We start from the raw sequence: 16,386 nt of genomic DNA, 5'->3' as shown, positions 1-16,386 counted from the left end.
AGCTCAGATCTCTCGCTCATATAGTTTAGTTTATTGTTTATTGTCACATCACAGTTACAGCGAGTATAAAAGCAAGTGAAATTCTTGTGTGCAGACTCCTGTACATTGCAGTTTAGGTAATAGAAATAAAATAGAATAGAAAATATGATATAGTAAAATAAAGTAGAAACTACTAATAAAAAAAGAAATATACCAGGTTTATACATATGTACAAGGATAATAAATATGTGCAAAGAAAATGGGAATATGAGGTGCAAATGGCAGAACTGATACAGATGGAGTGGGTGGCGAAAGTCCTAGCAGGGGTTCAGCAGTCCAGCAGCCTGAAGGTCTGGCAGTGGAAACTGTCCTGAGTCTGTTGGAGCGGCATGTGATGCTGCGGGACGGTAGCAGCTGGAACAGCCTGGGACCGGGGTGGCCGGGGTCCTTTAAAATCCGTTTAGCTTTGGTTCGGCACGGCCTGGCGTTTATGTCCTGGAGGGAGGGAAGCTCGCCTCAGATGACGTGCTGGGCCGTCCGCACCGCCCTCTGCAGCTCTGCGATCCAGGGCGGTGCGGTTCCCGTACCAGGCGGTGATGCAGCCTGTCAGGACGCTCTCGACGGTGCTGCTATAGGACGTCCTGAGGCTGTACAGGCGTTGCTGAGCCTTCTTCACCACATGCGTGGTGTGTGGACCATGTGAAGTCCTCTGAGATGTGCACTCCGAGGAACTTGAAGTCGCTGACCCTCTCCACTGCGACGCCGTTGATGGTGATGGGGGCGCGCTCCTCTCTCTGCTTCCTGTAGTCCACGATGAGCTCCTTGGTCTTCTCGACGTTGAGGGCGAGGTTGTTCTCATGACACCACCGTGTCAGTGATCCGACCTCGTCCCTGTAGGCCGTCTCGTCGTCACCGTCGATCCGGCCCATCACCGTCGTGTCATCGGCGAACTTGATGTGGAGCTGTGCGTGGCCACGCCGTCGTGGGTGTACAGGGAGTAGAGGAGAGGGCTCAGTACTCATCCCTGAGCGGCTCCAGTGTTGAGGGTCAGTGACTCTGCCCATCCTCACCGCCTGGCGACGGTCCGACGGGAAGTCCAGGGTCCGGCTGCACATGGTCGGGTGCAGCCGCGAGTCCTGGGAGTGTCCCTGTTGCCTTGGTGTCGAGCTTGGCGGGTACTACTACTGAATGCTGAGCTGACGTGGCCCAGGATGCGGTCTGGGCCGGCAGCCTTAGGGATATTCACCCGTTTCAAGGACCTGTGCATGTCAGCCTCTGAGATGTAAAGAGGGCTGGCTTCCTCAGGCGGGGCTCTGTCCGGGGGGGGGGGAGTTCACTTCACACCGAGGGGGGGGGGGGGGGGGGGGGGGGGGGGGGGGGGGGGGGGGGGGGGGGGTGGTAGAGGTGTTAACTACACAGCTGGTTCTCCCTTTGAAGTCTGTGATAGTCTGTAGTCCCCAACATACTCCTGCTTGGCTGTTCTAATGGCTTTCCAGAGGTCACAGCTGGTTTTCTGATATTTCCCCCTGGAGGTAAAAGTGCCGTTTTGTGCAAACAGTGCAGCCGGACGTCGCCGTTAATCCACGGTTTCTGGTTGGGATATATCCAGACGGACTTTGTTGGAACAATGTCATCTACCGGTATGCACTTTTTAATGAACGCGGTTAGTCAGTGTACTCGCCGATGTTACTGTCCGAGGCGACCCTGAACATCTCCCGGTCCACGTGATCAAAACAATCCTGTAGCAGAGAATCCGATTGGTCAAACCAGCGTTGAACCTCCTTCACAGCGAGTGGTTGTTGTTTTAGTCTCTGCTGATAAGCGGGGAGAAGCTGGATAGAGCGGTGATCTGATAATCCAGACGGTGGGCGGAGGAGGACTTGTCCAGGCCTCCTGGCCCCGTCAGCCTCTGAAGCTCCTGCAGGATCCGTCTGCCTCCAGGTCCGACTCGCCGCCGACCGTCAAGTCATCCATGAAGGCGCAGACAGATGGTTGGTGGATCCTGACTTGGACTTGGAGTCTGGTTCAGAAGATTTCATGTTCATCACCGAAGCAAACAGGACACTGATCTCTCTCTCTCTCTCTCTCTCTCACTCTGTGTCTCTGTCTCTCTCTCTCTCTCTCTCCGTTTCATTTGTTGATGGATTTTGTTTAATTTTGCCAATTCTCAATGTAAATGGTTTTGTTTTCCTTGTCTATTGTTTTCAGATGAGTTTTGAAGAGATAATAGAGGTCTTGGTGTTTGAGGTGGCAGGTTTCTCTGATGTTCCCCCCCCCCCCCCCCCCCCTCAGGACTTCTACAGGAAGGAGCGTCGTGGTGTCGGCAGGTTCCACTTCCTGTCTGACAGTTTGGACCAGTGTGCAGAGAGCCTGAACCAGAGGCTGCTGGGATACCAGGAGCAGGCCAGGCAGTACCACAGTACCAGCATACAGGGTACACACACACACACACACACACACACACAGATACACACACAGAGACACACAATTACAATTTACAATTTCCCGTCTGGCAGACGCTTTTATCCAAAGCGGCGTACACATGAGATTTTAATACAACACCAGCAAGGATCTAGTCAGGAGAACAGTGAGAGGAAGAGCCATGAAGATCAGATCTGGTCCGACAGGACAGAGGAGCCACGAGGCAGAGAGACAGGTTCCACAGTCCATCAGGTGAGAAGGTGTTCACTACAGAGCCGGGTCTTTAGCCTTTCCTTAAAGATCGAGAGGGACTCCGCGGATGGAATGGAGTTCGGTAACTCGTTCCACCGCCGAGGAACCACAGAAGAAGAGTCCGGATAGAGACTCGGGGCCTTGTTGCGGCGGCAGCACCGGGCGCCGCTCCTCGGCAGAGCGTGGCGGGCGGGAGGGAGCGTAGACCTGAACGAGGGAGTTCAGGTCGGTCGGAGCCGGTCTGGTTGCCGGTGTGTAGGCGAGCATCAAGGACTTGAACTTGATGCGGGCAGCGAGGGGAGCCAGTGGAGGGATATGAACACACACACACACACACACACACACACACACACACTGCTGAGGTACACACACACACACACACACACACACACACACACACACACACACTGTAACATAACTAAACGCTCTGTCTGTCTGTCTGTCTGTCTGCCTGTCTGCCTGTCTGCCTGTCTGTCTGTCTGTCTGTCTGTCTGCCTGTCTGTCTGCCTGTCTGTCTGTCTGTCTGCCTGTCTGTCTGCCTGTCTGTCTGTCTGTCTGCCTGTCTGTCTGTCTGTCTGCCTGTCTGTCTCTCAGAGTTTGGGGACCAGCTGCGTGTGTTGGAGCAGCTGCTGTGTTCGTTGCCGGGGGTTTTGTTTAGTAACCAGGGGCGACGGCAGGAGGCGGAGCTGATGGAGGAGGTGGGCGGAGTCAGGCGGAGGCTGGAGGAGACGCTGCAGGCCAGCGAGGAGCAGAAGGTATCGATCTGATCAGCTGATCGATCAGCATCCAGCAGAGAGGATGGAGAAACAGAACAGATAGAGAACATACAGAACAAATACAACATATAGAGAACATATAGAGAACACAGAGAACATATCCAACATATATAGATCAATAGAACATATTGAGAAGATATCGAACATATATATACATAAAAATATGTAGAACAGATAGAGAACATATAGAAAACATAGAGAATATACAGTATATATATATAGAACAAATACAACATATACTGTAGAGAACATACATGAAACCCAGAGAACAGACAGAACATCGAACTTACCGTTTGTTAACTAGTTAGTTAGATAAGGAACCTGAAGTTCAGACTGTGTGTGTGTGTGTGTGTGTGTGTGTGTGTGTGTGTGCGTGTGTGTGTGTGTGTGTAGCGGCTCCATGTCAGCAGGCTGCGGGTCGCTCTCAGCCAGCCGGCCGGTCAGGAGGGGCTGGAGGATCTGAGGAGGAGGGAGGAGCAGAGGGGGGCGGAGCTACACACCGCCGTCTGCAGGGCGCACCTGGAGCTGCAGGTGGGGGTGGGGGGGGTCGGGGGGGGGGGGGGGTGGGGGGGGGGGGGAGGAGGAGGATGATTATGAGGATGATGATGATGAAGGTGTTCTGAGCTGCTTGCTGGCTGTTTGTTTTGTTCCTCAGGACTGTGTGCGTGTCAGAGGGGAGGAGTTTGTGACATCACTGTCCTCTCTGACAGAGAGCCTGCTGTTCCAGCTGGACAACCTGCTGACACCTGGAGGTAACCTTTGACCTTTGACCTTTGACGTTTAACCTTTAACCTTTAAATCTCAGTGGCCCAATCCCAATGTCCGCACTCACAGACTCACAGACTTTGATGCACGTTCCCGACAGTCCGCAGGGTTCAGGACGTCCCGCTGTGGAGTCGGTGTGTGTGAGGGCTGACTGGAGGACTTTATGAGCCCTTTAGTCCGCATTTCTGTAGACTTTGCTTGAGGGAATTACCCACAGTTCATAGCATTTGTGACATTAATATTCATGTATGTGGAACATTTCTGCCAATACACCCGATACAAAAGAAAAAAAAAACATAATTAAGGAAAAATAACCACAAAAAACAATTAACAAGAACTTAGAGAGAAACAGGCATGAAAGGGTGAAACTACATGCAAGATACAGTTAAAAGAGAAAACATTGCAACATTAAAACAGAATAAACAGCTCACTTTAGAAAAAGAAAGTTAAGTTTTCCTAAACGTTTAAGAAGGATGTTAGATGTAATAAAGCCTTTATGTATTTTACATATTGTAATGATGTAGTGCAGGTTAACCTCTAGTAGAATGAAGAGTATTTTCTATATTCATTAGCACAGTATAAACTTTGCAATGTTACAAAACATATACCTGGGCGTATTTAACATTATTCATCAACATTTTTTTCATTTTAGCTTAATAATGCTGTTTGGACAAAAGCGCAAACAAAGAGTAAATTACAAATTGATTAATTAACGGGAGATAGTAACGTCTGACGTCGTCAAGGCAACACGTGATGCCACAAAGTGCCGTCCCGTTCCTCCTGAACCATGTGGAGCCTCATGACTTCTTCACTCTACAGCTGCTCACAGGTGAGTCAGGTCAGTCTGAGGGCTCAGGCTCGGTCTGTAGGGGGCGCTGGGACTGGGCCGGTGTTCCTCTGGTAGAGTCTTGGGTCGTGTCTCTTCCTCCAGGATAAAACCCCAAATCAGTGATTCTGTGATCTGTTGCTCCGGTAGAGCAGACTGGAGAGTTGTGTTTTTCTCTCTCTCCATTCACTGCCTGTCTGGAGGTGATGTATAAAAAACTAGAAGTGAATCTCTTTCTTTATGTTTATTAAACCTTTCAGTCTGAACCAGTGGAACACCGAGATCCAGCTGGAGGAAACTTATGATGGAACCAAGAAAATAAAATGTTTATTAATTGTAAATAGGTGAAAAAAGTTTTTTATATATTGTCAGAATCTGCAGCACGTTAACCCTGAACCTGGAGGTAACCTTTGATCTTTGACCTTTAACCTTTGACCCTGACCTCTCTGTGTCCAGTAACACAGGCGAGTTTTAATAATATTATTGATCATGTTTCCATAGAAACGGAGGCAGCACCGGACCAGGCAGCTCCCCAGTCTGAACACCATCTGGTTACCATGGAGACAGGACAACAACAACAACAACTGTCCAGAGGCAGCAGGTAACCTCTGACCTCTGACCCCGACCTCTGGGGTCATGCTGCTGTCCAGGAGGTCAGAGGTCAGACTGACCTTCCTGTGTGTGTGTGTGTGTGTGTCAGGACCTGGCCGGGTGTTTCCTTCCTGTCTCCTGCTGACACCCCGACAGCCACAGCATCCTCCATCACCGTGGCGACGACCGCCTCCATTACTACGGCCAAGTGCACCCTGGGACATCTGGCTGTTATCCAGCAGAGAGACGCAGCTCTGAAGGTACACACACACACACACACACACACACACACACACACCACACACATTTTAAGTGTCCTAGTTAAGCAGTTACATTATTTACGTGTGTGTGTTTGTGGTGTGTGGTGTGTGTGTGTGTGTGTGTGTGTGTGTGGTGTGTGTGTGTGTGTGTGTGTGTGTGTGTGTGTGGTGTGTGTGTGTGTGTGTGTGTTTGTGGTGTGTGGTGTGTGTGTGTGTGTGTGTGTGTGTGGTGTGTGTGTGTGTGTGTGTGTGCCAGCGGTTTGAGCGGCTCTACAGGTCACAGTTGTTGCGTTCGGACGCTGACAGACGCAGACGACTCGCTGAACTACAGAGCTGGAACACACACTGGGAGCAGCAGATACACACTCTGACACACACACACACTGACACACACTCTGACACACACACACTGACACACACATACTGACACACACACTGACACACACACTCTGACACACACACTGACACACACTCTGACACACACACACACACACACACTCTGACACACACACACTCTGACACACACACACACACACACACTCTGACACACACACACTCTGACACACACACTGACACACACATACTGACACACACACTGACACACACACACTCTGACACACACACTGACACACACACACTCTGATACACACTGACACACACACACACACACTCTGATACACACTGACACACACACACTGACACACACATACTGACACACACAGACACACACACACACACACACTCTGACACACTCACACACACACACACTCTGATACACACTGACACACACACATACACACTCTGATACACACTGACACACACACACACTCTGATACACACTGACACACACACACTCACACAACATACATGCTAACATGATAAAAGAAGATGAAGTGTATTGTTTTGCCCTGTAGACTGTAGTGTTATTGATCTGTTTGCCAATAAACCGATCAGTCAAGATGAATCTGTACGTTATTATTTTGTGGCCATTTTTACCTTCATTAGACATTTTGAAAGTTGAGAGAGAGAGGAAAGACTGGGGGGGGGGGGGGTGTGTGTGTGTGTGTGACATGTGACAAAGGTTCTGGGTCGGGTTCAAACCGGACGTGTTCCCCCGAGCCTCCAGGACGTCCCAAACCTGGATTTTATTGAGCAGCGTCTCTCATCAGTATCATCAATGTCATCAATATAATTTCACAAATTGCGTACATTTATTCAATCATTTATTTAGTTCTATTTGAATTCAATTTCATGAATGATAATCCATTCAAGTTTGAATTAGGTTACTTAATCCAGTTTAGTGGAAATTTGTCAAACAATTGAAATGTAAACTTTGCAAACAGAACAAAATATTTCTTCTGAGTTTCGGTAACTCAGCGATGCGATATGAGCTGGAGATGAGATCGCTGCCAGACGGGTCGATGGACGGTTCAGACTAAAGTCCTGGTGATCCAGCTGACTGATGCTCACCAGTAACAACCAGACTTACTGTAACAGTGATGTTAAAGTGCAGTGTGTCCATCCCACCTGACACACACACCGAATAATGATCACTTTAATTCATCATCAGTTTATTAGTTGATCAGTTTATTAGAAAGTGATCAGCTGCCTCTTCTATGGAGAAAACATGTTAGCACAGCAGGGAGCATGTCACATACAGAGAGCACTGCTGATACAACAATGTGATTTATTATAAAAGCCAGCGTGAACAGGTTTAGCTAAATATATCACACACATCACTGTGAGGCAGCAGTCCGTGCAACACGAGGAACCAGAAGGTCGTTCCATGTTGTGATGTCATCCAAAATCATTTCCATTTCAGTTCTGCAGAAACTTGCAGCTTAGGCACAAAGAAGTTTTCACAATAAAATAACTTTTACTCCCCTTCATTCATTTTACACTGCTCAGTAAAGAGCAGAAGACGACCTCTGACCTCTGACCTCTGACCTGCACTTCATCCTCCCTGGTTGTCTGTTTGGTCTGTTACCATGACGACCCTGTCCTCCTGTCTGGCTGAGACCAGACCGGAGCCCGGAGCGTCCCGTCACCACTCCGCAGGTTTGAGTCCAGGAGCTCTGAGAGCAGCAGTGACAGAACGATACCAGAGACCAGCAGGCTGGAACCAGGACCGGAGGAGATCTGGAGGAGGACTGGAGGAGATCTGGAGGAGGTCTGGAGGAGGACTGGAGGAGGACTGGAGGAGGACTGGAGGAGATCTGGAGGAGGACTGGAGGAGGTCTGGAGGAGGACTGGACGAGATCTGGAGGAGGACTGGAGGAGATCTGAAGGAGGTCTGGAGGAGGACTGGAGGAGGACTGGAGGAGGACTGGAGGAGGTCTGGAGGAGATCAAGACTCTGTGTTCAAATGGGAGATCTTGTCGATGGACTGCAGCAGCTGGGAGACCAAACACAGAGTCTCTGCTTCACCCAGCAGCTGTCTGGAGAGACAGACAGACAGACAGACAGGTAGACACACAGACAGACAGACAGGTAGACAGACAGACAGAGAGACAGACAGACAGACAGACAGACAGGTAGACAGACACACACACAGACAGGTAGACACACAGACAGACAGACAGGTAGACACACAGACAGACAGACAGGTAGACAGACAGACAGACAGACAGACAGACAGACAGACAGGTAGACAGACAGACAGGTTAACTAAGAGGTATGGCTTCGGTTAACAGGCTGCAACTTATGATTGTTTTGTTCTTCATTAAAGTTGCTCTGTATCATTTTATCCATCAGTCTCATTATCAAGTGAATTTTGCTGCCTTGGTCTGCTGACTGTCTCACACACTGTCTCACACACTGTCTCACACTCTGTCTCACACTCTGTCTCACACTCTGTCTCACACTGTCTCACACTCTGTCTCACACTGTCTCACACTCTGTCTCACACTGTCTCACACACTGTCTCACACTGTCTCACACACTGTCTCACACACTGTCTCACTCTGTCTCACACTCTGTCTCACACTCTGTCTCACACTCTGTCTCACACTGTCTCACACTCTGTCTCACACTGTCTCACTCTGTCTCACACTCTGTCTCACACTGTCTCACACACTGTCTCACACTGTCTCACACTCTCTCACACTCTGTCTCACACTCTGTCTCACTCTGTCTCACACTCTGTCTCACTCTGTCTCACACTCTGTCTCACACTGTCTCACTCTGTCTCACACTCTGTCTCACACTGTCTCACACTCTGTCTCACTCTGTCTCACACTCTGTCTCACACTGTCTCACACTCTGTCTCACACTGTCTCACTCTGTCTCACACTCTGTCTCACACTGTCTCACACACTGTCTCACACTGTCTCACACTCTGTCTCACTCTGTCTCACACTCTGTCTCACACTCTGTCTCACTCTGTCTCACACTCTGTCTCACACTGTCTCACACTCTGTCTCACACTGTCTCACACACTGTCTCACACTCTGTCTCACACTGTCTCACTCTGTCTCACACTCTGTCTCACACTCTGTCTCACACTCTGTCTCACACTGTCTCACACACTGTCTCACTCTGTCTCACACTCTGTCTCACACTGTCTCACTCTGTCTCACACTCTGTCTCACACTGTCTCACACACTGTCTCACACTCTGTCTCACTCTGTCTCACACTCTGTCTCACACTCTGTCTCACACTCTGTCTCACACTGTCTCACACACTGTCTCACACTGTCTCACACTCTGTCTCACACTGTCTCACACTGTCTCACACTGTCTCACACTCTGTCTCACACTCTGTCTCACACTGTCTCACACTGTCTCACACTCTGTCTCACACACTGTCTCACACTCTGTCTCACACTGTCTCACACTCTGTCTCACACTGTCTCACACTCTGTCTCACACACTGTCTCACACTCTGTCTCACACTGTCTCACACTGCCTCACACTCTGTCTCACACACTGTCTCACACTCTGTCTCACTCTGTCTCACACTCTGTCTCACACTCTGTCTCACACACTGTCTCACACTCTGTCTCACACTGTCTCACACTGTCTCACACTGTCTCACACTCTGTCTCACACACTGTCTCACACTCTGTCTCACACTGTCTCACACTGTCTCACACTCTGTCTCACACTGTCTCACACTCTGTCTCACACTCTGTCTCACACTGTCTCACACTCTGTCTCACACACTGTCTCACACTCTGTCTCACACTGTCTCACACTCTGTCTCACACTCTGTCTCACACTCTGTCTCACACTGTCTCACACTCTGTCTCACACTCTGTCTCACACTCTGTCTCACACTCTGTCACACACTGTCTCACACTGTCTCACACTGTCTCACACTCTGTCTCACACTGTCTCACACTGTCTCACACTCTGTCTCACACTGTCTCACACTCTGTCTCACACACTGTCTCACACTCTGTCTCACACTGTCTCACACTCTGTCTCACACTGTCTCACACTCTGTCTCACACACTGTCTCACACTCTGTCTCACACTGTCTCACACTCTGTCTCACTCTGTCTCACACCCTGTCACACACTGTCTCACACTGTCTCACACTGTCTCACACACTGTCTCACACTGTCTCACACTCTGTCTCACACTGTCTCACACCCTGTCACACACTGTCTCACACTGTCTCACTCTGTCTCACACCCTGTCACACACTGTCACACACTGTCTCACACTCTGTCTCACACTGTCTCACACTGTCTCACACTCTGTCTCACACTGTCTCACACTCTGTCTCACACTCTGTCTCACACTGTCTCACACTGTCTCACACTCTGTCTCACACTCTGTCTCACTCTGTCTCACACTCTGTCTCACACTGTCTCACACTCTGTCTCACACTCTGTCTCACACTCTGTCTCACACACTGTCTCACACTCTGTCTCACACTCTGTCTCACTCTGTCTCACACTCTGTCTCACACACTGTCTCACACACTGTCTCACACTGTCTCACACACTGTCTCACACACTGTCTCACACTCTGTCTCACACACTGTCTCACACTGTCTCACACACTGTCTCACACACTGTCTCACACTCTGTCTCACACTCTGTCTCACACACTGTCTCACACACTGTCTCACTCTGTCTCACACTCTGTCTCACACTCTGTCTCACTCTGTCTCACTCTGTCTCACACTCTGTCTCACACACTGTCTCACACACTGTCTCACACACTGTCTCACTCTGTCTCACACCGTCTCACACACGCCCCGTTGCTTCCTGCCCCCCCTCCCCCTCCCTGAAGAGGATCAACATGTTGGAAGTGATTTCTCCGTCTTCCTGCCGTAAAGCGATCCAGCAGATTTCCCTCCAGATCCACCAGGTGGAGGACGGACCTTTCTCACAAACATGGCTGCCGTACGTCCGCAGGGTAAAGCGACTTCCTGTCGCCCATAACTCTGTGATCACTGATGTTGTTTCAGCATGTGTAACACAACACAGCTGCTGACAGATGTTTCTGTTTCTGGCGTCAGGCGATGCAGCGCTATGAAAAAGCGATCTGATCGAGGCTCACAACATGCTAACAGTACAGAACTGAGCGTTAGCCAGTTAGCATGCGGTGAGCCTGGATCACAGTGATGACAGCAGTGTGCTGTTGGACTTCATGTTGAAACATCATCAGTGTCACAGAAGTTATGGGCGACAGAAAGTTGCTTTTTAACATCGCTGCCGACGGCGAGAACCGAGCTTTACCCCGCTGAAGTACGGCGGCCATGTTGAAAAAGGTCTATGAGTAGAGGCCGTTTACCGTAATTATACTAATATCTCTACATTAATGTGCTGATGAGCTACTGCTGGTGAGATGATACAGTTCAGCTGTCTGGCCATTATTTTCTGAATAAATCTAAATAACTACAAAAATTGGACATTTCAAAGTGTATTGACAATTTTTTGTAAATTTTCAACTGGAATTCCACTGATGCATTTTATTACATTCTAGTTCTAGTTACTGGTTGAACTGGTCTAGTTACTGGTTGAACTGGTCTAGTTACTGGTTGAACTGGTCTAGTTACTGGTTGAACTGGTCTAGTTACTGGTTGAACTGGTACTGACTGGACGGTGGACTGGGCTTGGCTGGCCGTCTTGCTCAGGTACTCGGAGGCCAGCTGAGCGTTGTGTCTCATCGTCATGACGACCTCTGAGTCCGCCGCCTTCAGACGCTCTACCTCCGACCGGTAGGCTTCAACCTGAGCCTGACACACACACACACACACACACACACACACACACACACACACACACACACACTATCAGATGAAGCAGCATCCTCTGAACTCATCTCATATAGAAGACATCACTCTGTCTCTCTCTCACCTGCAGCTGCTGGAGCTCCACTTTCAGTCTGGAGACGCTGCTCTCAGCCTTCACTGCTCGCTTCTGATAGAGAGACAGACAGGCAGACAGACAGGCAGATAGACAGGCAGACAGACAGACAGGCAGACAGACAGACAGATAGACAGACAGGCAGGCAGACAGGCAGACAGACAGGCAGACAGACAGGCAGACAGACAGACAGACAGACAGACAGACAGACAGACAGACAGACAGGCAGACAGACAGATAGACAGACAGACAGACAGACAGACAGGCAGGCAGACAGACAGACAGGCAGGCAGACAGACAGACAGGCAGACAGGCAGACAGACAGACAGACAGGCAGACAGACAGGTTGAATCTGGCAACATATTTACCTAAATCTAAACATTTATGGTTCTGTGTAGAGTGTGTATGTAGAAGACTTTCAGCTGATGCAATATACGCCACGGCGGCCATGTTGTCATGGAACTGTACATCCTGTATAAGCATGTTAGTAGCGTGTCCAGAGCCTTGTGTATGTGCAGGTTGGGTTCATGTTGGAGAACCTACAGTCATCAGCTGCAGGTTCTGCTCCACAGAATGCACCATGCTCTCCAGGTCCTGCGCCTCCTTCTCCTCCTGACGCCTCCTCTGGACCAGCTCCTCCGACAGCCGGGCCACCCTGGGGAGGACACGCAGAGGCATGCTGGGTAAACGCTGACCGACTGACGGTTTAGCTCTCTAATTAGTTGCCGCTGTCGTCCGATTGGCCGGTGCTGACCTGTGTTCGTTAGCGTCTGATTTCTTCTGCAGCTCCCTGATGGTTCTCCTCAAAAACACATTCTCCTCCTTCAGCTGGACCACACACACACACACACACGCACACACACACACACACACACACACACACACACACACACACACACACATCAGAGTGCAGCAGAAACAGTGTTTACCTGTGGTTCGCCTCCTGGTCATGTGGTTGCTGGGCAGCAGGAAGGGCGGAGTGAGGAGAAATTTAATTTAATTTAATTTAGCCTCGTAAAGTTAAACTAGATTAAATTGAAGAAGCAACCGCCTCTTTGACTAGGTGGTTGCTAGGCGACTACTAGTGGTTGCTAGGTAATTAATAGTTGTTGCTAGGGTGTTGCTAGTGGTTCATAGGGAATTACTACTTGTTGCTAAGTAAATACTAGTTGTTGCCAGGGTGTCACTAATGGTTGCTAGGTGATTAGTGGTTGCTAGGGTGTTACTAGTGGTTGCTAGGTGATTAGTGGCTGCTAGGTGTCACTAACGGACGGTTGCTAGGTGTTACTAGGTGGTTGCTAGTTTTTCCTGCTGAATCGGTGTAAAACAAGCACAAACTCCACCCAGCTGATATGTCACCACCTGACCAGGAGACTTTAAACAAGCACATCCCATGTGTGTGTGTGTGTGTGTGTGTGTGTGTGTACCTGCTGTAGCTGGCTGCTCCTGCTGCTCCTCCTCCTGCAGGAGGCGACCGGCTCTGCCATGGAGGTCTCATCGTCTCCTTCATAGTTCTCCCCTCCTCCTCCTCCTGCTCCTCCCCCTCCTCCTCCTGCTCCTCCTCCCCCTGCTCCTCTTCCTCCTGCTCCTCCTCCTGCTCCTCTTCCTCCTTCTCCTCTCTGGCTCAGTTCAGGCTTGGAGGAGAACCTGGTTTCATTCAGAGACTCTGATAAGCTGCAGACTTTCTCCCGTAAAATGACAAGAACAGCAGACAGGACCTACCTCGTCTCCTCCTCCTCCTCCTCCTCCTCCTCCTCCTCCTCCTCCTCCTCAGTGCAGAGGGAGGAGGTGCTGTCTACAGCAGCAGACCGGCAGCTCCGCCCCCAGCCTTCCTCCTCCTCCTCCTCCTCTTCCTCGTCAGCCTGCAGACAGACAGACAGTTTGTAGTCCAGTGAGACAGTCTGAGTCAGCCAGCACCTTTACATTAAAGACTATGAAGAGACCACACGACCTGGACCGACCAATCACAATAAAGAGGAGGCGGGGTTTAGAACAGCAGCAGCAAGCAGAATGAACACGGAGCAGGCGGCCCGCCTCAACACACAGGCCCGGTCCCAAACAGCCCCCCCCCCCCCCCCCCCCCCCCCCGTTATCGTTGCCTCTTGTAAAATTTGCAACGGCAAAACAGCCGCGCGAGCGCGCCGTCTATCGGTTGCCATGGTGACGACTGCTTCCAATTCTTCCGGTAGAGTGGCGAGGGCGTCCCACAGTTTGTCCATTGATTTCTACCCCCCCCCCCCCCCATCAGAAGGCCACAGCTGCCAGTGCAGCGATGCAGTGATGATGTCATGATGATGTCACTCCACCTGCGGTGTCAGCCTGCTGAGGGAGGGGTCAGCGAAGAAACAGCTCCTGACCTCGGGGTCAAAGGTCAGACTCCTGGGGTCGAGGTCAAACAACCTCTGACTGCTGCTGGGCTGCAGACAGACAGGTAGAGAGACAGGTAGAGAGAGAGACAGGTAGAGAGACAGGTAGAGAGACAGAGAGAGAGACAGGTAGAGAGACAGAGAGAGAGACAGGTAGAGAGAGAGACAGGTAGAGAGACAGAGAGAGAGACAGGTAGAGAGACAGGTAGAGAGACAGAGAGAGAGACAGGTAGAGAGACAGACAGGTAGAGAGACAGAGAGAGAGACAGGTAGAGAGACAGACAGGTAGAGAGACAGACAGGTAGAGAGACAGAGAGAGAGACAGAGAGAGAGACAGGTAGAGAGACAGACAGGTAGAGAGACAGACAGGCAGCATTAAATATTATTATTATCTACATTCCTTGATATTCCAGTTTGTCTCTTTCTATTGATTTTCACTCTAATTAAACTTGTGTGAGCTGAACCCGTCTCTCTTCACCTTCCTGTCTGTCTGCTCTGGGTCCAGGTCTGGGTCCAGGTCTGGGTCCTGGTCTGGGTCCTGGTCTGGGTCCAGGTCTGGGTCCAGGACCTGGTTCTGGTCCTGGTGTGGATCCTGGTTCTTCCAGCGGAGGAACTCTCTGAAGGAGAACGGGTTCAGCTCTTCTGCCTCGGCCTCGTCATCTGGACAGAAACACAAACAGACAACAACTCGGTTACTACGGCAACATGTAGTGCAGAGTGACATCATCACTGCTCCTGAACGCCTCATCTCAGCTGCTGACTCTCCCAGCCTGCCTGACAGAACCTGAAGGCAGCGGCGGCTCGGCGTGGCGTCAGGCAGGACACCAGTCACATGACCGCCGCTCTACATGTCCACCAATCACATCCCACCACCAGCCGCTCTGTTAACCAGCTGCTCAGCTCACTCATCGTGTTCCTGTCTGCTGTCTTCTCCTCCTCCTCCTCCCCCCAGCTTCCTTCCTCCTCCTCTTCCTCCCTCCTCTTCTTCCCTCCTCCTCTTCCTCTCCTCCACCTCCTCCCTCCTCCTCTTCCTCTCCTCCTCTTCCTCCCTCCTCCTCTTCCTCTGCTCCTCTTCCTTCTTCCCTCCTCCTGGATCATCGTGGACCTGGATCCAGATCAGCTGGATGTCTGCCCCCCCCACCCCCCCAGGGTACCAACACATCACTGACAGTAACAAGCCTCCACCTCTCTGTGTCTGATCAGCTCAGGTTAGTTGCAGCAGAAACTTTATTACAAACCAACAGACAGTTTGACCATCCAGAGCATGTAGAGATCTGATCTGATCTGATCTGAGTATTAGAGTTAGACTGAGTTTAAATTCTGACTCACCGTCTGTGATGATGAGAGTTTTAGCAGAACTCTTCTGTTTGGACATGATGCTGCAGAGAGAGAGAGAGAGAGAGAGAGAGAGAGAGAGAGAGAGAGAGAGAGAGAGAGAGAGACAAGCAGGCTGAGAGAGAGAGAGAGAGAGACAGAGAGAGACAGGCAGAGAGAGAGAGAGAGAGAGAGAGACAGGCAGATGATCTGGGGTTCAGTCCCTCCAGCAGCAGTTAGCATTAGCCGCAGAGCTAACAGTCTGACTATCAGAGCTGCGGGTTAATAATCCATAACGTCACATGTTCTCCGGTTCTCCGGTTCTCCGGTTCTCCCAGGAACATTCAGGTGCTTTCTCCTCTGCTAACGGAACAAACCCGGAAACACACCCGACTGCTGGGACGGCACGTGATCGATCGCTCACTTCTCATTGGCTGGAACGTGGCTGCGACGTAAGAGGAAAAATAAAGTGCATTTCCTGATCCCGGTAAAATCCACACGTGTCCGAGATCA

The 16,386-nt window shown here is 50.5% G+C and overlaps 2 protein-coding genes across 2 annotated transcripts in view; one reads left to right on the top strand and one right to left on the bottom strand.

Moving 5' to 3' along the window:
• ccdc180 (coiled-coil domain containing 180) overlaps positions 1 to 6,297 on the top strand; it is a 29,884-nt gene extending 23,587 nt beyond the window's left edge. Inside the window, exons 30-36 of the mRNA XM_078285406.1 lie at positions 2,272 to 2,413; positions 3,247 to 3,407; positions 3,822 to 3,959; positions 4,084 to 4,180; positions 5,476 to 5,620; positions 5,720 to 5,870; positions 6,127 to 6,297. Coding sequence (XP_078141532.1) covers positions 2,272 to 2,413; positions 3,247 to 3,407; positions 3,822 to 3,959; positions 4,084 to 4,180; positions 5,476 to 5,620; positions 5,720 to 5,870; positions 6,127 to 6,297 — 1,005 coding nt within the window. The remainder of the gene's footprint in view (positions 1 to 2,271; positions 2,414 to 3,246; positions 3,408 to 3,821; positions 3,960 to 4,083; positions 4,181 to 5,475; positions 5,621 to 5,719; positions 5,871 to 6,126) is intronic.
• Positions 6,298 to 7,540: 1,243 nt separating this feature from the next.
• entr1 (endosome associated trafficking regulator 1) lies at positions 7,541 to 16,338 on the bottom strand. Its single transcript, XM_071905457.2, has 11 exons — positions 15,889 to 16,338; positions 15,038 to 15,219; positions 14,500 to 14,610; positions 13,916 to 14,055; positions 13,818 to 13,840; positions 13,621 to 13,727; positions 12,948 to 13,021; positions 12,737 to 12,848; positions 12,185 to 12,247; positions 11,924 to 12,063; positions 7,541 to 8,308 (listed from the first exon to the last, which is right to left on the bottom strand). The coding sequence occupies exons 1-11, from the start codon at positions 15,932 to 15,934 to the stop codon at positions 8,218 to 8,220; spliced, it is 1,089 nt and encodes a 362-aa protein (XP_071761558.2). The 5' UTR covers positions 15,935 to 16,338; the 3' UTR covers positions 7,541 to 8,217.
• Between the last annotated feature and the right edge of the window lie 48 nt (positions 16,339 to 16,386).

This window comes from Centroberyx gerrardi, chromosome 8 (assembly GCF_048128805.1).
Source record: "Centroberyx gerrardi isolate f3 chromosome 8, fCenGer3.hap1.cur.20231027, whole genome shotgun sequence".
Lineage (NCBI taxonomy): Eukaryota > Metazoa > Chordata > Actinopteri > Beryciformes > Berycidae > Centroberyx > Centroberyx gerrardi.
This window is presented reverse-complemented; position numbering and strand designations above follow the sequence as displayed.

Coding starts and splice junctions, on each gene's coding strand:
- entr1 (XM_071905457.2), bottom strand. CDS start 15,934: ATGTCCAAACAGAAGAGTTCTGCTAAAACTCTCATCATCACAGACG. Junction 13,841..13,915: donor GAGGAGGAGGAGGAGACGAG/GTAGGTCCTGTC, acceptor GAATGAAACCAG/GTTCTCCTCCAAGCCTGAAC. Junction 13,728..13,817: donor CTCCTCCAAGCCTGAACTGA/GCCAGAGAGGAG, acceptor GAGGGGGAGGAG/CAGGAGGAGGAGGAGGGGAG.